This window comes from Oncorhynchus tshawytscha, linkage group LG13 (genome assembly GCF_018296145.1).
Source record: "Oncorhynchus tshawytscha isolate Ot180627B linkage group LG13, Otsh_v2.0, whole genome shotgun sequence".
Lineage (NCBI taxonomy): Eukaryota > Metazoa > Chordata > Actinopteri > Salmoniformes > Salmonidae > Oncorhynchus > Oncorhynchus tshawytscha.
Window position 1 is genome coordinate 84,242,130 of NC_056441.1, and position 19,655 is coordinate 84,261,784.

At 46.4% G+C, this 19,655-nt stretch overlaps 1 protein-coding gene across 1 annotated transcript in view; it reads right to left on the reverse strand.

Annotated features, from left to right (window-relative positions):
* Positions 1–19,397, reverse strand: part of LOC112240464 (voltage-gated potassium channel subunit beta-1) — a 211,395-nt gene extending 191,998 nt beyond the window's left edge. The window contains exon 1 of the mRNA XM_042296441.1: positions 18,843–19,397. Within this exon, the coding sequence (XP_042152375.1) occupies positions 18,843–19,120 (278 nt within the window). The 5' untranslated portion in view covers positions 19,121–19,397. The remainder of the gene's footprint in view (positions 1–18,842) is intronic.
* Between the last annotated feature and the right edge of the window lie 258 nt (positions 19,398–19,655).

A 19,655-nucleotide genomic window follows, 5' to 3' on the forward strand; every position in this document is an offset into this window, starting at 1 on the left:
TCTCTCATTTCTTTCTACCCTCTACCTATATCCCCCTCTCCCCCTCCCCTCTACCTAAATCCCTCTCTCTCATCTCCCCTCCCCTCTACCTAAATCCCTCTCTCTCATCTCCCCCTCCCCTCTACCTAAATCCCTCTCTCATCTCCCTCTCCCCTCTACCTAAATCCCTCTCTCTCATCTCCCCCTCCCCTCTACCTAAATCCCTCTCTCTCATCTCCCCCTCCCCTCTACCTAAATCCCTCTCTCTCATCTCCCCCTCCCCTCTACCTAAATCCCTCTCTCTCATCTCCCCCTCCCCTCTACCTAAATCCCTATCTCTCATCTCCCCCTCCCCTCTACCTAAATCCCTCTCTCTCATCTCCTCTCCCCTCTACCTAAATCCCTCTCTCTCATCTCCCTCTCCCCTCTACCTAAATCCCTCTCTCTCATCTCCCCCTCCCCTCTACCTAAATCCCTCTCTCTCATCTCCCCTCCCCTCTACCTAAATCCCTCTCTCTCATCTCCTCTCCCCTCTACCTAAATCCCTCTCTCTCATCTCCCCTCCCCTCTACCTAAATCCCTCTCTCTCATCTCCCTCTCCCTCTACCTAAATCCCTCTCTCTCATCTCCCCTCCCTCTACCTATATCTCCTCTCTCTCATCTCCCCCTCCCCTCTACCTAAATCCCCTCTCTCTCATCTCCCCTCCCCTCTACCTAAATCCCTCTCTCTCATCTCCCTCCCCTCTACCTAAATCCCTCTCTCTCATCTCCCCTCCCCTCTACCTATATCTCCTCTCTCTCATCTCCCTCTCCCCTCTACCTAAATGTCCTCTCTCTCTCATCTCCCCCTCCCCTCTACCTATATCCCCTCTCTCTCATCTCCCCCTCCCATCTACCTATATCCCCTCTCTCTCATCTCCCTCTCCCTATATCCCCTATCTTTATCCCGTCTCTTCTCCCTGTCCCTCTATCTATATCCCCTCCATCTGCCTATATCCCCTCTCTCTCATTTCTTTCTACCCTCTATGTATATCCCCCATCTCCCCCTCCCCTCTACCTATATCCCCTCTCTCTCATCTCCCTCTCCCCCTCTACCTAAATCCCTCTCTCTCATCTCCCCCTCCCCTCTACCTAAATCCCTCTCTCTCATCTCCCTCTCCCCTCTACCTAAATGTCCTCTCTCTCTCATCTCCCCCTCCCCTCTACCTATATCCCTCTCTCTCATCTCCCCCTCCCATCTACCTATATCCCTCTCTCTCATCTCCCTCTCCCCTCTACCTAAATCTCCTCTCTCATCTCCCTCTCCCCTCTACCTATATCCCCTCTCTCTCATCTCCCTCTCCCCTCTACCTATATCCCCTCTCTCTCATCTCCCTCTCCCCTCTACCTATATCCCCTCTCTCTCATCTCCCTCTATCTAAATCTCCTGTCTCTCATCTCCCTCTCCCCTCTACCTATATCCCTCTCTCTCATCTCCCCCTCCCCTCTACCTAAATCCCTCTCTCTCATCTCCCCCTCCCCTCTACCTAAATCCCTCTCTCTCATCTCCCCCTCCCCTCTACCTAAATCCCTCTCTCTCATCTCCCCCTCCCCTCTACCTAAATCCCTCTCTCTCATCTCCCCCTCCCCTCTACCTAAAATCCCTCTCTCTCATCTCCCCCTCCCCTCTACCTAAATCCCTCTCTCTCATCTCCCCTCTACCTAAATCCCTCTCTCTCATCTCCCCCTCCCCTCTACCTAAATCCCCTCTCTCTCTCATCTCCCCTCCCTCTACCTATATCTCCTCTCTCTCATCTCCCTCTCCCCTCTACCTAAATGTCCTCTCTCTCTCATCTCCCTCCTCCCCTCTACCTAAATCCCCTCTCTCTCATCTCCCCTCCCATCTACCTATATCCCCTCTCTCTCATCTCCCTCTCCCTCTACCTATATCCCCTCTCTCTCATCTCCCTCTCCCCTCTACCTATATCCCCTCTCTCTCATCTCCCTCTATCTAAATCTCCTGTCTCTCATCTCCCTCTCTCCTCTACCTAAATGTCCTCTCTCTCATCTCCCCCTCCCCTCTACCTATATCCCCTCTCTCTCATCTCCCCCTCCCCTCTACCTATATCCCCTCTCTCTCATCTCCCTCTCCCTCTACCTAAATCTCCTGTCTCTCATCTCCCCCTCCCCTCTACCTATATCCCCTCTCTCTCATCTCCCTTCCCCTCTACCTATATCCCCTCTCTCTCATCTCCCTCTCCCTCTATCTAAATCTCCTGTCTCTCATCTCCCTCTCCCCTCTACCTAAATGTCCTCTCTCTCTCATCTCCCCCTCCCCTCTACCTATATCCCCTCTCTCTCATCTCCCCCTCCCATCTACCTATATCCCCTCTCTCTCATCTCCCTCTCCCCTCTACCTAAATCTCCTCTCTCTCATCTCCCTCTCCCCTCTACCTATATCCCTCTCTCTCATCTCCCTCTCCCCTCTACCTATATCCCCTCTCTCTCATCTCTCTCTCTCTCACTCTACCCGTATCCCTCTCTCTCATCTCCCCTCTTTCTACCAATATCCCCTGTCCCTCCAACCACCTCTCTCTACCTATATCCCCTCTCTCTCATCTCCCTCTCCCCTCTACCTATATCCCCTCTCTCTCATCTCTCTCTCTCTCACTCTACCCGTATCCCTCTCTCTCATCTCCCCCTCTCTCTACCAATATCCCCTGTCCCTCCAACCACCTCTCTCTACCAATATCCCCTGTCTTGGCTCCCTCTCTCTCTACCAATATCCCCTCTCTTGCCTCCCTCTCTCTCTACCTATATCCCCTCTCTCTCATCTCCCCCTCGCATCTACCTATATCCCCTCTCTCTCATCTCCCTCTCCCCTCTACCTAAATCTCCTCTCTCTCATCTCCCTCTCTCTCACTCTACCCGTATCCCTCTCTCTCATCTCCCCCTCTCTCTACCAATATCCCCTGTCCCTCCAACCACCTCTCTCTACCAATATCCCCTGTCTTGGCTCCCTCTCTCTCTACCAATATCCCCTCTCTTGCCTCCCTCTCTCTCTACCAATACCCCCCCTCTCTCTCGCTCAGTCCCCCTCACTCTCTCTCTCACTCCCCCTCCCATGTTTCTCTCTTCCCTAGCCTCTCTCCCTCACTCTCCCTCCCATGTTACTCTCTTCCCTAGCCTCTCTCCCTCCCTCTCCCTCCCATGTTTCTCTCTTCCCTAGCCTCTCTCCCTCACTCTCCCTCCCATGTTTCTCTCTTCCCTAGCCTCTCTCCCTCCCATGTTTCTCTCTTCCCTAGCCTCTCTCCCTCCCTCTCCCTCCCATGTTTCTCTCTTCCCTAGCCTCTCTCCCTCCCTCTCCCTCCCATGTTTCTCTCTTCCCTAGCCTCTCTCCCTCCCATGTTACTTCTTCCCTAGCCTCTCTCCCTCACTCTCCCTCCCATGTTTCTCTCTTCCCTAGCCTCTCTCCCTCACTCTCCCTCCCATGTTTCTCTCTTCCCTAGCCTCTCTCCCTCACTCTCCCTCACTCTCCCTCCCATGTTTCTCTCTTCCCTAGCCTCTCTCCCTCACTCTCCCTCACTCTCCCTCCCATGTTTCTCTCTTCCCTAGCCTCTCTCCCTCATTCTCCCTCACTCTCCCTCCCATGTTTCTCTCTTCCCTAGCCTCTCTGTAATAATGTTCCATAGCTGACACTGAGCTGGGGTTGTGGTAGTGATAATGAACGGTAAAGGCCTCTGGGACTGTTCTTATTTAACAGGAGTGGACTGGCATATATGGCAGAGTTCTCTGCAATCCTTTATACTCAGTCAGTGTTTTCCTCTAACGGGCTAAAGCAGTGGTCACCATCCGTGGTCCAGGGGTTCTGAATACTGATCCAAGAGGATGCTAAACAGCTTCCACCATTTTATCACAAACTTAATGTAGAGCTGCCACTTTGAAGTGAGCATAGAGTAAATTGAATAAAGAGTAAATTAAAAGAATAAATAATGGTGTCTATATTTAACTCCTTGTTTAATAATAATAATAATATATAAAAGAGAAAATAAGCAGCAGCGTCACTGACAGTGGTAATATGATGTTTAATGCATGTTGATTTCCGTTTACGGCGACCGTGAGGTAGTCAAGGTGATCAGTTTAGCATTCAATTTCTTTACTAAAATATGCCTCTTATATAGGAAAGAACTTGACACTAATGTCAAGCAATAAGTGGAACGTAATGTTGGCAACTGTATGTTATGACAAATAGTAGATTTAGAAATAAAGTAGCTGACGTGAGTAGCTGACGACTCGACTAAAGTGTGTTTAGAGACACTACTAACAGAAATTTGCACTTAGAAAATGTCTAAACATATGAAGAACATATCTGATGACGTCAAAAACATCCTAATGGATATGATTGAACTGCGCAAACGTGTGGAGGAGGCCCGGAACTGGGTTAACCCTGGAGAAAAACTCACAAGAAAAGATCCAGAAAACTGTGGGATGAACACAAAGACATCATTACAGGGCTTTTCTGAATGTGGGATGAACACAAAGACATCATTACGGGGCTTTGCTGAATGTGGGATGAACACAAAGATATCATTACGGGGCTTTGCTGAATGTGGGATGAACACAAAGACATCATTACGGGGCTTTGCTGAATGTGGGATGAACACAAAGACATCATTACGGGGCTTTGCTGAATGTGGGATGAACACAAAGACATCATTACGGGGCTTTGCTGAATGTGGGATGAACACAAATACATCATTACGGGGCTTTGCTGAATGTGGGATGAACACAAAGATATCATTACGGGGCTTTGCTGAATGTGGGATGAACACAAAGACATCATTACGGGGCTTTGCTGAATGTGGGATGAACACAAAGACATCATTACGGGGCTTTGCTGAATGTGGGATGAACACAAAGACATCATTACGGGGCTTTGCTGAATGTGGGATGAACACAAATACATCATTACGGGGCTTTGCTGAATGTGGGATGAACACAAAGACATCATTACGGGGCTTTGCTGAATGTGGGATTAACACAAAGACATCATTACGGGGCTTTGCTGAATGTGGGATGAACACAAATACATCATTACGGGGCTTTGCTGAATGTGGGATGAACACAAAGACATCATTACGGGGCTTTGCTGAATGTGGGATGAACACAAAGACATCATTACGGGGCTTTGCTGAATGTGGGATGAACACAAAGACATCATTACGGGGCTTTGCTGAATGTGGGATGAACACAAAGACATCATTACGGGGCTTTGCTGAATGTGGGATGAACACAAAGACATCATTACGGGGCTTTGCTGAATGATTAAGGACTTGGAGGACTTCAGTCCACATTCAAATCTCCGTTTCATAAATGTATCATGAAAGCTGTGGAACAGAATGAAAGAATTCCTGGAAAAACTCATACCAAAAACTAACTGCACAGGCTTCCATATTTGAACAAGCAGAAGGAATGATGCCGTCCTGATGTCACCAGAGTGCGCAGCTGAACACTGTACGCTGGCAACACTTGATTTGTTATTTTTGACTAAAACATAACCATTATAAATACAGAACTTGTTTTTGCATGGATTCGGGGCAAGGCGGTTAGCTTTTAACAGCTAGGACCGCTATTTCTTGTCCCGGATTCCCACTTAACATCGAGGTAACAAAGTTAGTCCCAGATGAGTTTTCCATTGGAGCCCTCTCTGACTGGAGAGGTAAATGAATGGTTCCAGGGCTGTAGGAGCTGTATCTACTACGCTTTGTTTCAGGACAAACCGGATCACTAAGAATTCCAATGCGGTAATTGTTTGCTTGCCGAGGATTATAGGCTTGAGGTGGCTTCCTTGATTATGCAGGTTGCCAGCCTACATAGGAAACTGGGGAAAACTCAGAGTGGAATGGTGACCTTTTCTATGCCGGTGGCTGGACGGCATTCGCACATGTTAGATGCATCTCCGCCTTTGTCGTTTGTCATTATCCGACTGGCGGTTGTTGCCTTGAATTCGTCCTGCCTCTCCTCCCCCATCCGATAGCGCAGTCAAAGGAGCACAGCAAGAGAAGCATGGCAATCAAGGATGGTCGCATGTCATGAGCCTTGGAAGCTGAAGACAACGGCCTCCCACAAAGCAGTCTACAGTCCAATGAGAGGCCCAGAGCAACAAATATTTTCGCAGCCCTGGAGCCTGATCTTCCTGCACCTTCGACGCTAGGGATACATGTTTCAAATCCTTCCCTTACGATTTCAAAGTCGAAATCGGCAACCTTAAGTCCCTGCTCTATATCGATCGGGGCTTCTCCATCTGTCGGAGGCCTGCACCAGGCGCCAGGAGCTACGGGTTCAAGTTATCCTAAAACTGACCATCCTACCAATCCTCGACTTTGGCGATGTCATCTACAAAATAGCCTCCAACACTCTACTCAACAAATTGGATGCAGTCTATCACAGTGCCATCCGTTTTGTCACCAAAGCCCCATATACTACCCACCACTGTGACCTGTACGCTCTCGTTGGCTGGCCCTCGCTTCATACTCGTCGCCAAACTCACTGGCTCCAGGTCATCTACAAGTCTTTGCTAGGTAAAGCCCCGCCTTATCTCAGCTCACTGGTCACCATAGCAGCACCCACCTGTAGCACGCGCTCCAGCAGGTATATCTCACTGGTCACCCGCAAAGCCAATTCCTCTTTTGGTCGCCTTTCCTTCCAGCTCTCTGCTGCCAATGACTGGAACACACTGCAAAAATCACTTAAGCTGGAGACTCATATCTCCCTCACTAAATTGAAGCACCAGCTGTCAGAGCAGCTCACAGATCACTGCACCGGTACATAGCCCATCCAACTACCTCATCCCAATACTGTATTTATTTACTTATCTTGCTCCTTTGCACCCCAGTATCTCTACTTGCACATTCATCTTCTGCACATCTATCACTCCAGTGTTTAATTGGTATATTGCCAATTGGTATATTGCTAATTGCCAACTTCCCTTATCTTACCCCATTTGCACAGACTGTATATAGACTTTTTCGAGTGTATTATTGATTGTATGTTTGTTTTACTCCATGTGTAACTCTGTGTTGTTGTATGTGTTGAACTGCTTTGCTTTATCTTGGCCAGGTCGCAGTTGTAAATGAGAACTTGTTAAAGGTGAAATAAAATAAATAAACAAATCCTGCCACTCGCCCATCCATAAAGGGCTCTCCGAATCCTGTGAAGAAGTTGGAGTGGGCGGATTTCCTCGTCCTTCTCGCCGGCCTGGGATTTTGGGCAGCTCCATGGTATGAAATGTGACCGTTCCTGGTGCAAAAACAATGTCGTATCCCGGAGCTCGAGTAAATGACATTACTAAGCTGCTCCCGAATGTACTAAATCAGGACATGGAAATTGACTATATCGTAATCCATGTGAGTTTTAATGACATTACGAAGGGCAGCTTTGAACAGCTGAAACTGGGTTTGAAAGAGCTGATTGACTCTCTGCTAGACACTAATAAAACACCTGTGCCCTCTCACCTGTGAATCGTGGCATTGAACTTTTAAGCAGGATTCTTCACAACTGGCAACGTGATTATTTCAGCTCAATGGATGTAACTTTTGTTAACAATTTCAATACATTTTGGAAACAAAACATGTTTTATAAGGAGGATGGGATCCACCTAAATCATTTCAGTTTCTCGATCCTTTCACAGCATTATAAGGCTGCATTGAGACAATGACTTATCAATGACCCAAACCCAGCTAAGTTAATCCCTACCATTGTGTCACTGAGTTGTCAAAATGCTTCCGCAAATATACATTATCCCAGGGGCTTTGGAAGACACAATGTAAGTAACCTAATTGTTTTACCTCTAACTGAACTGAATGACTCTGCTGATCCTACAGCAATTGTATGCAGTAATCATGTGCCTATGAAACAGATATATACTGTTAGCACTGAGGTTGTGTGGCCGAGGAGGAAGTTCACTGTGTGCAGCTCACCCTGCACAAACATAAATAACATGAGCATATCTACTTCTGCTAAGCTTCCCAGTAAAGCAATGAATACAAGTAAGCGTCCCAGAAAAGTGCTCAAAATTGCCCAAGTTAACATATGTAGCTTAACAAACAAGGTTCATGATATCAATAATTTGCTAGTAACAGATGACATTCATATTCTGACTACCTCTGAAACTCACTTAGATAATTTTGATGATACAGTGGTTGCAATACATGGTTATAACATCTACAGAAAATACAAAAATGCCAATGGTGGATGTGTTTCTGTTTATAATCAGAACCACATTTCTGTAAAACTTAGAGGATCTCATGTTAAATACTGTTGAAGTAATATGGCTACAGGTTCATCTTCCTCACTGTCACGAACCGGCTCAAAGCCCGTAACAAAAGGGAGACAATGTGGAGATAAGGCGTAACAAAATATATATTTATTAACTAAAGCAACTAAGGAAAATATACAATGGTGTGTGTAATCAGTAATCAGTAGTGTAAGTGAGTGTTTTGCATGCATGAATGTGATAATGCAGGGTGTTGAAAGATGTTGTCGCAAACAACCCAAAAACCACCAAGAAACACAACAAAATCCATAAAGGTGTCTGCATGGAGAGAGTCTCCTCCATGAATGGGGAAGTGGTGTATTTATCCTGGGAGACACCGGGCCCAGGTGTTTCCCATGTAGCTGACGACCCTCCCAACTCCGCCCACCAGCATCCTAATAAGGAAATAACAGAGAGAGAATACGGCAGACAGAGTGGGAGGGTCGTCACAAGCCAATTCTGGTGGGAAGCTGCTATAGACCACCAAGTGCTAACAGTCAGTATCTGGATAACATGTGTGAAATGCTTGATAATGTATGTGATATCGCCAGAGAGGTATATTTTCTGGGTGATGTAAATATTGACTCGTTTTCATCAAGTTGCCCACTCAAGAAAAAGCTTCAAACTGTAACCAGTGCCTGCAACCTGGTTCAGGTTATCAGCCAACCTAACAGGGTAGTTACAAACAGCACAGGAATGAAATCATCAACATGTGTTGATCACATCTTTACTAATGCTGCAGAAATGTGCTTGAAAGCAGTATCCAGATCCATCGGATGTTGTGATCACAATATAGTAGCCATATCTAGGAAAACCACAGTTCCAAAGGCAGGGCCTAATATAGTGTATAAGAGGTCATACAACAAGTTTTGTAGTGATTCCTATGTTGTTGATGTAAAGAATTTTTGTTGGTCCGTGGTGTGTAATGAGGAGCAAACGTACGCTACAATTGACACATTAATGAAATTGCTTATTCCAGGTACTAATAAGCAACCAATAAGAAAATTACCATAAAAACTGGTAATCTCTGTGGATTGATGAGGAATTGAAAAATTGCATGGTTGTGAGTGATGAGGCAAAAGGAATGGCAAATGAGTCTGGCAGCACAACCGATTGGCAAACATATTGCAAATTAAGAAATCATGTGACTAAACTGAATAAAAATAACAAAAAAACTACACTATAAAATACAATTTTGAGAAAAAAGGCAAACTCAGCACCATCATTCACTGAATCAGATGGCTCGTTCATCACAAAACCGACTGATATTGACAACTACTTTCACAATATTTTTATTGGCAAGATTAGTAAACGCTGACGCTACACATCCAAGTATATTATAATTATAATTATGAAAGACAAGCATTTGAATTCTGTAAAGTGAGTATGGAAGAGGTGAAAGAAATATTGTTGTCTATCAACAATGGTAAACCACCGGGGTCTGACAACTTGGATGGAAAATTACTGAGGATAATAGCGGACGATATCGCCACTCCTATTTGCCATATTTTTAAGACTACTAGAAAGTGTGTGCCCTCAGGCCTGGAGGGAAGCAAAAGTCATACTGCTACCTAAGAATAGTAAAGCCCCCTTTACTGGCTCAAATAGCCAACAAATCAGACTGTTATCAAACCTTTATAAACTTTGGGAAAAAATGGTGTTGGACCAGATACAATGCTATTTTACAGTAAACAAATTGACAACAGACTTTCAGCACACTTATAGGGAAGGACATTCAACGAGCACAGCACTTACAAAAACAACTGATGATTGGCTGAGAAACATTTATGATAAAATATTGTGGGAGCTGTTTTGTTAGACTTCAGTGTGGCTTTTGACATAATCAATCATAGTCAACTGCTGGGGAAAAAAAAATCTGTTATGGCTTTACACCCCCTGCTATAATGTGGATAAAGAGTTACCGGTCTAACAGAACACAGAGGGTGTTCTTTAATGGAAGCCTCTCCAAAATAACCCAGGTAGAATCAGGAATTCCCCAGGGCAGCTGTCTAAGCCCCTTGCTTTTTTCAATATTTACTAACGACATGTCACTGGCTTTGGGTAAAGCCAGTGTGTCTATGTATGTGGATGACTTAACACTATACACGTCAGCTACTACAGCAACTGAAATGACTGCAACACTTAACAAAGAGCTGCAGTTAGTTTCAGAGTGGGTGGCAAGGAATAAGTTAGTCCTACATATTTCTAAAACTAAAAGCATTGTATTTGGGACAAATCATTCACTAAACCCTAAACCTCAACTAAATTGTGTAATAAATCATGTGGAATTGAGCAAGTTGAGGTGACTAAACTGCCTGATTTAACCTGGGATTGTAAACTGTCATGGTCAAAACATATTGATACCACAGTAACTAAAATGGGAAGAAATTTGTCAATAATAAAGCGTCTCTCTACCTTAACAGCTCTATCAACAAGGCAGGTCCTACAGGTCCTAGTTTCTACCTTCTTAACAGCTCTATCAACAAGGCAGGTCCTACAGGTCCTAGTTTCTACCTTCTTAACAGCGCTATCAACAAGGCAGGTCCTACAGGTCCTAGTTTCTACCTTCTTAACAGCTCTATCAACAAGGCAGGTCCTACAGGCTCTAATTTCTACCTTCTTAACAGCACTATCAACAAGGCAAGTCCTACAGGTCCTAATTTCTACCTTCTTAACAGCACTATCAACAAGGCAGGTCCCACAGGCCCTAGTTTTGTCACACATGGACAACTGTTCAGTTGTGTGGTCAAGTGGCACAAAGAGGGACTTAGGGAAATTGCTATTGGCTCAGAACAGAGCAGCCCGGCTGGCCCGTGGATGTACACAGAGAGCTAACATTAATAATATATATGGCAATCTCTCCTGGCTCAAAGTGGAGGAAATATTGACTTCATAACTACTTGTATTTGTGAGAGGTGTTGATATGTTGAATGCACTGAGCTGTCTGTTTGAACTACTGGCACACAGCTCGGACACACATGCATACCCCACAAGACATGCCACAAGAGGTCTCTTCACAGTCCCCAAGTCCAGAACAGACGAAGGGAGGCGCACAGTACGACATAGAGCCATGACTACATGAAACTCTATTCCACATCAATTAACTATATAAGCAGTACATTTCGATTTAAAAAACAGTAATTCAAAATGTAAAAAGGCACTCGCACATCTTTGGAATCTTTTTTTGCAGGTGCGTGGTATCAGCTGAACAAGATGAAGGAAAACGGAAACCGCACATTGCTCTTGATAGTATCACTGATATTTAATAAGCTTACGGATCGGCCTCACGGCCTTCGTCAGAGCTTTCGGCGAAGCTGTGATACTCAGTGATACTATCAAGAGCAGTGTGCGGTTTCCTTCTTCTTTCATTTGATTTCAAAATACACCTTATGGAACAGCGGGGACTGTGAAGCAACACAAACGTACTCACAGACACATGCATTCACACACTATAACATGTGCACTATACACACACATCCACATGGATTTTGTGTTGTAGATACAGTATGTGGAGTTTGAGTAGAGTCCTGAGGGCAGACAGTGTATTGTGAAATCTGTTGTGAATGTATTGTAATGTTTTTAAAATTGTATAACTGCCTTACTTTGCTGGACCCGAGCAAGAGTAGCTGCTGCCTTGGCAGGAACTAATAGGGATCCATAATAAACCCCAGGAAGAGTAGCTGCTGCCTTGGCAGGAACTAATGGGGATCCATAATAAACCCCAGGAAGAGTAGCTGCTGCCTTGGCAGGAACTAATAGGGATCCATAATAAACCCCAGGAAGAGTAGCTGCTGCCTTGGCAGGAACTAATAGGGATCCATAATAAACCCCAGGAAGAGTAGCTGCTGCCTTGGCAGGAACTAATAGGGATCCATAATAAACCCCAGGAAGAGTAGCTGCTGCCTTGGCAGGAACTAATGGGGATCCATAATAAACCCCAGGAAGAGTAGCTGCTGCCTTGGCAGGAACTAATAGGGATCCATAATAAACCCCAGGAAGAGTAGCTGCTGCCTTGGCAGGAACTAATGGGGATCCATAATAAATACAGACACATCGAACCTGCGGCCCGAGAGGGGACACAAGCAGGACACCAAGGGAGATCATCGAACTAAAGGGACAAAGATAAAGTTCTGCGACTGGCCATCCAAGCTAAAAAAGTTTGGAGTCGGATGTATGAGAGCCATCGGCTCTACATCAACGCCGCCATGAACAGAGACTTCTACAAGAAATGCAAATATTTCAAACCCAGAAAGGAAAAGCTATGGGAAAAACAAATCCCATACTCTTTGGTGTACCCCGCACAACTAAGAGTCAAATGGAAGGAAAGAGACATCACACTGAAATCAACTTCCCGATTCCTGGATAACCTGGACAAGGAGAACAGTTGTGGTGTGTATCGGGTGGATGCGGTGTGTATCGGGTGGTTGTGGTGTGTATTGTGTAGTTGTGGTGTGTATTGTGTAGTTGTGGTGTGTATCGGGTAGCTGTGGTGTATATTGTGTAGTTGTGGTGTTTCTGTTTGTTTGTGTTTATAAATAAATAAAAATATCAGAGGAAAGGAGGTACAGAATATTTATCAGAAGTTTGGACTCTGACAGCGGTGGTAGGAGACTCAGAAAAGTTGGCTGGCACAGAACAGAGGTGTGTGTGTGTGTGTGTGTGTGTGTGTGTGTGTGTGTGTGTGTGTGTGTGTCTGCGTGCTTGGCTCTGAGGGGAAGATTAACAGAGAGACAGTTGAAGAGGTATTGGTTGCTCTAGTGTTTCTAGGTCAGTCTAAATGTTTAGTAGTCATGTAATAATGCCTCTGACAGGAAATAGACCTACAGTCCCACTAGTCCCACCACAGATAGTCACATTGTGCAATTACACCTCTTTAACCCAAATCATTGCTATGAAAAAGATTAGGCTAATCTAATCCAGCCCACACCATTCTACTCATGTGTCGCAACAACAACAAAACGTTTTATGTCCTTTCACTGTTGAAAAGTTCAAATGTAGTTGCATTGAGTCAACTTCTTAGTAAATGGACCATAAAGGCTTTAATGGCTCTAAATGTAAATAAACATTGTGTTGTGCCTGTGCTGTGGTCTGGCTTTTGACTGACTGGTGAAGGTCATGTGGAGGAACAGAGAGGAACAGGAACAGAGAGATATCAGTTAAATATGACTGTACCATCAGGAACAGAGAGATATCAGTTAAATATGACTGTACCATCAGGAACAGAGAGATATCAGTTAAATATGACTGTACCATCAGGAACAGAGAGATATCAGTTAAATATGACTGTACCATCAGGAACAGAGAGATATCAGTTAAATATGACTGTACCATCAGGAACAGAGAGATATCAGTTAAATATGACTGTACCATCAGGAACAGAGAGATATCAGTTAAATATGACTGTACCATCAGGAACAGAGAGATATCAGTTAAATATGACTGTACCATCAGGAACAGAGAGATATCAGTTAAATATATATATATATACACAGTATGTGTGTGTATGTTAATATATAGAGACATGTTTATGTTACTCAACTGCCTTGCATTATGTCTGTGTACAGCGAAGCCCTCAACCTTTTAGAAAGGCAATGTGTTCACTTACAGAAAACATGGTTGTCAGTTCAGTGGAGCCTGTCCAAACATCTCTCCTTCCTTCCTTCCTTCCTTCCTTCCTTCCTTCCTTCCTTCCTTCCTTCCTTCCTTCCTTCCTTCCTTCCTTCCTTCCTTCCTTCCTTCCTTCCTTCCTTCCTTCCTTCCTTCCTTCCTTCCTTCCTTCCTTCCTTCCTTCTTTCCTTCCTTCCTTCCTTCCTTCCTTCCTTCCTTCCTTCCTTCCTTCTTTCTTTCTTTCTTTCTTTCTTTCCTTCCTTCCTTCCTTCCTTCCTTCCTTCCTTCCTTCCTTCCTTCCGGAGTCTAATCAACCTTGTTTGTTCTCTCCTTTGTCTTGTACCATTACAGACTGAATCACAGCTAACTGCCAGGGAGAGATTGAGAGGGGATGAGAAGGAGAGGAGCAGGAAGATTTCCAGACTGAATCACAGCTAACTGCCAGGGAGATTGAGAGGGGATGAGAAGGAGAGGAGCAGGAAGATTTCCAGACTGAATCACAGCTAACTGCCAGGGAGATTGAGAGGGGATGAGAAGGAGAGGAGCAGGAAGATTTCCAGACTGAATCACAGCTAACTGCCAGGGAGATTGAGAGGGGATGAGAAGGAGAGGAGCAGGAAGATTTCCAGACTGAATCACAGCTAACTGCCAGGGAGAGATTGAGAGGGGATGAGAAGGAGAGGAGCAGGAAGATTTCCAGACTGAATCACAGCTAACTGCCAGGGAGAGATTGAGAGGGGATGAGAAGGAGAGGAGCAGGAAGATTTCAGACTGAATCACAGCTAACTGCCAGGGAGATTGAGAGGGGATGAGAAGGAGAGGAGCAGGAAGATTTCCAGACTGAATCACAGCTAACTGCCAGGGAGAGATTGAGAGGGGATGAGAAGGAGAGGAGCAGGAAGATTTCCAGACTGAATCACAGCTAACTGCCAGGGAGAGATTGAGAGGGGATGAGAAGGAGAGGAGCAGGAAGATTTCCAGACTGAATCACAGCTAACTGCCAGGGAGATTGAGAGGGGATGAGAAGGAGAGGAGCAGGAAGATTTCCAGACTGAATCACAGCTAACTGCCAGGGAGAGATTGAGAGGGGATGAGAAGGAGAGGAGCAGGAAGATTTCCAGACTGAATCACAGCTAACTGCCAGGGAGAGATTGAGAGGGGATGAGAAGGAGAGGAGCAGGAAGATTTCCAGACTGAATCACAGCTAACTGCCAGGGAGATTGAGAGGGGATGAGAAGGAGAGGAGCAGGAAGATTTCCAGACTGAATCACAGCTAACTGCCAGGGAGAGATTGAGAGGGGATGAGAAGGAGAGGAGCAGGAAGATTTCCAGACTGAATGGTGGGAATGGGCCTCAATGGGATTCCCTCTCTTTCTCTTCCCTTCTCTCCATCTCTTCTGCTAAATTCATGTCTTCCTCCTCTTTGTGCTGTTCTCCATGTGAAGGGACTCCGATGATGAGGGATTCACTGCCACATAAAAGACAATGTCCTTAAAACCTCTTGAGCTTACTTGAGACGCAGACGTCTCACCTAGAGCTCTAGAAATGCACATGCGCGACGCTATATGCTAATGGTATTAGTTAAAACGCAAACGTTCATTAAAATACACATGTTTGGTATTAAAATAAAGCTACAGTCATTGTGAATCTAGCCACCGTGTCAGATTTTTAAAATGCTTTTCGGCGAAAGCATGAGAAGCTATTATCTGATAGCATGCAACACCCCAAAAGACCCGTAGGGGATGTAAACAAAAGAATTAGCATAGTCGGCGCTACACAAACCGCACAATAAAATATAAAACATTAATTACCTTTGACCATCTTCTTTCTTTGCACACCTTGATGTCCCATAATCAATACTGGGTCTTTTTTGGATTAAATCGGTCCATATATAGCCTAGATATCGATCTATGAAGACTGTGTGGAAAACGGAAAAAAGAGCGTTTCATAACGTAACGTCATTTTTTAAAAGTTAAAAATTCGACGATAAACTTTTACAAAACACTTCGAAATACCTTTCTAATGCAACTTTAGGTATAACTACACGTTAATAAGCTATAAAAATCATCAGGAGGCGATGTAAATTCGATAGCCTGCCGTGTGGAAAAATGTCCGGAGAAAAAGACAGACAATGCCTCGGGTTGGTGGTCGGAGAGAATCGGTTCCCTTTGGGCGGATCTACCAAGAATCAATTCAGATTCAAATGAGGAGACTCTATAGATCCTGTGGTAGCTGTAGGTACTGCAAGCTTGGCCAAATATATTACGGTTCACCTTTAACAATTCATGGGAGTGGCGCATGGATACTTTTTCCATCTCCAGTGATCAGATTTTCCTGCGCTTTTCGATGAAACAGACGTTCTGTTATAGTCACAGCCGTGATTTAAACAGTTTTGGAAACGTCTGAGTGTTTTCTATCCACACATACTAATCATATGCATATACTATATTCCTGGCCTGAGTAGCAGGACGCCAAAATGTTGACGATTTTTAACAGAATTTCAGAAAAAGTAGGGGGAAGCTTAAGAAGTTTTAACCAGATAATGTCAGCTGTGTTTGATAATGATGTATTTGATAACAGTATATTTTCTGCAACTGATGTATTTCTCCTTTTGTCTCCACAATGACAACCACACATCCACTCTGAGATGTCCACCCCTGAGACGTCCACCCCTGAGATGTCCACCCTTGAGATGTCCACCCCTGAGACGTCCACCCCTGAGATGTCCACCCCTGAGACGTCCACCCCTGAGATGTCCACTCTGAGATGTCCACTCTGAGATGTCCACCCCTGAGATGTCCACCCCTGAGATGTCCACCCCTGAGATGTCCACTCTGAGATGTCCACCCCTGAGATGTCCACCCCTGAGATGTCCACCCCTGAGATGTCCACTCTGAGATGTCCACTCTGAGATGTCCACCCCTGAGATGTCCACCCCTGAGATGTCCACCCCTGAGATGTTCACCCCTGAGACGTTCACCCCTGAGATGTCCACCCCTGAGATGTCCACCCCTGAGATGTCCACTCTGAGATGTCCACCCCTGAGATGTCCACCCCTGAGATGTCCACCCCTGAGATGTTCACCCCTGAGACGTTCACCCCTGAGATGTCCACCCCTGAGATGTCCACCCCTGAGATGTCCACCCCTGAGATGTCCACCCCTGAGATGTCCACCCCTGAGATGTCCACTCTGAGATGTCCACCCCTGAGATGTCCACCCCTGAGATGTCCACCCCTGAGATGTCCACTCTGAGATGTCCACTCTGAGATGTCCACCCCTGAGATGTCCACCCCTGAGATGTCCACCCCTGAGATGTTCACCCCTGAGACGTTCACCCCTGAGATGTCCACCCCTGAGATGTCCACCCCTGAGATGTCCACCCCTGAGATGTCCACCCCTGAGATGTCCACCCCTGAGATGTCCACTCTGAGATGTCCACCCCTGAGATGTCCACCCCTGAGATGTCCACCCCTGAGATGTCCACTCTGAGATGTCCACTCTGAGATGTCCACCCCTGAGATGTCCACCCCTGAGATGTCCACCCCTGAGATGTTCACCCCTGAGACGTTCACCCCTGAGATGTCCACCCCTGAGATGTCCACTCTGAGATGTCCACCTGAGATGTCCACCCCTGAGATGTCCACCCCTGAGATGTCCACCCCTGAGATGTTCACCCCTGAGACGTTCACCCCTGAGATGTCCACCCCTGAGATGTCCACCCCTGAGATGTCCACCCCTGAGATGTCCACCCCTGAGATGTCCACTCCTGAGATGTCCACCCCTGAGATGTTCACCCCTGAGACGTCCACCCCTGAGACGTCCACCCCTGAGATGTCCACCCCTGAGATGTCCACCCCTGAGATGTCCACCCCTGAGATGTCCACCCCTGAGATGTCCACTCCTGAGATGTCCACTCCTGAGATGTCCACCCCTGAGATGTCCACTCTGAGATGTCCACCCCTGAGATGTCCACTCTGAGACGTTCACCCCTGAGATGTCCACTCTGAGACATTCACCCCTGAGATTTCCACTCCTGAGATGTCCACCCCTGAGACGTTCACCCCTGAGATGTCCACTCTGAGACGTTTACCCCTGAGATGTCCACCCCTGAGACGTTTACCCCTGAGATGTCCACCTCTGAGACGTTTACCCCTGAGATGTCCACCCCTGACATGTCCACCCCTGAGATGTCCACCCCTGAGATGTCCACCCCTGACATGTCCACTCCAGAGAAGTCCACCCCTGAGATGTCCACCCTTGAGATGTCCACCCCTGACATGTCCACCCCTGACATGTCCACCCCTGACATGTCCACTCCAGAGATGTCCACCCCTGAGATGTCCACCCCTGAGATGTCCACCCCCTGACATGTCCACCCCTGAGATGTCCACCCCTGAGATGTCCCTTCCTGAGATGTTCACCCCTGAGATGTCCACCCCTGAGATGTCCACCCCTGAGATGTCCCTTCCTGAGATGTCCACCCCTGAGATGTCCACCCCTGACATGTCCACTCCTGAGATTACCACATTACAGCATTACCACATTACAGCATTACCACATTACAGCATTACCACATTACAGCATTACCACATTACAGCATTACCACATTACAGCATTACCACATTACAGCATTACCACATGACTGAGATAAAAAGAAAGAAAGCCTTTGGCTTGCACAGTGTGTGTGTGTGTGTGTGTGTGTGTGTGTGTGTGTGTGTGTGTGTGTGTGTGTGTGTGTGTGTGTGTGTGTGTGTGTGTGTGTGTGTGTGTGTGTGTGTGTGTGTGTGTGAGACAGAGGAAGGTCGAACAGAGGCCATCTAGGGAGTCAGTATAGCACCTGGGTATGAAACTGGACTATCCAAACTTCTCCCCCTAACCCCCCTCAAATTCACATGCATGCTGCTCATTGGCAGTGAGCTCTTTAACAGACCACATGTCCCAGTCACTCTCTCTGTCACTCACCTGTACAGCATGCCTGTCTTTTGAGCCACAGAATCCCCCCTTGCAAGTCCACACATCTTCAGATACCAGTGGGTCTCCATCTCTCTAATCAGTGCAGCCTTGCTTCTGTTTGGTGCTGCAGCCTGCTGGCCTGGGGTGGAACTGCGTCTATCCTTACTGCCATCCTGAGCGTTACAGTGGCCTCTGCTCCCACTCAGCGACGCTACAGAGTGTTTTCTGTGTCCTGGGGGACCGTTGTGACCTCCCACCCCTCCTCCACTGCTGCGGGCTGCAAGCATGACTTCACCTCTCACACACCCCGATCCAGAGAAGGGTGAAAAGGGCAGAGTTCAGAGGGTAAGGGTGTTTTAGGTTTCAGAGCTCTCGGTCTATTGAATAACTGGTCAGTCCAGCTCCTGCAGCTTCAGGGTAGATAAATACTCCCTCTGTCTAACAGGTGGACTCACTCTCTTTTGACTCTCTCCCTCAATGTATAGTCGATCACTCATTCGCCATAGTCTTCTTCTCTCTTGAAGTCTGTCTCTTTCTTTCTCCTCTCTCCCCCTCTCTCTCTATCGCCTCTCTTATAGCCTCCTCCTATCTTCAGTCTGAAACTGGATCTTGAGCTCATCGTCTCGTCACTGGCCAGGGAGAATGACATGCCAGGGTGTGTCGCTAACACACGCACACACACACACACACACACACACACACACACACACACACACACACACACACACACACACACACACACACACACACACACACACACACACACACACACACACGTCTATAAGAGCTTTAGAGTTAAGCCAGTAAACAGTATATATTTAC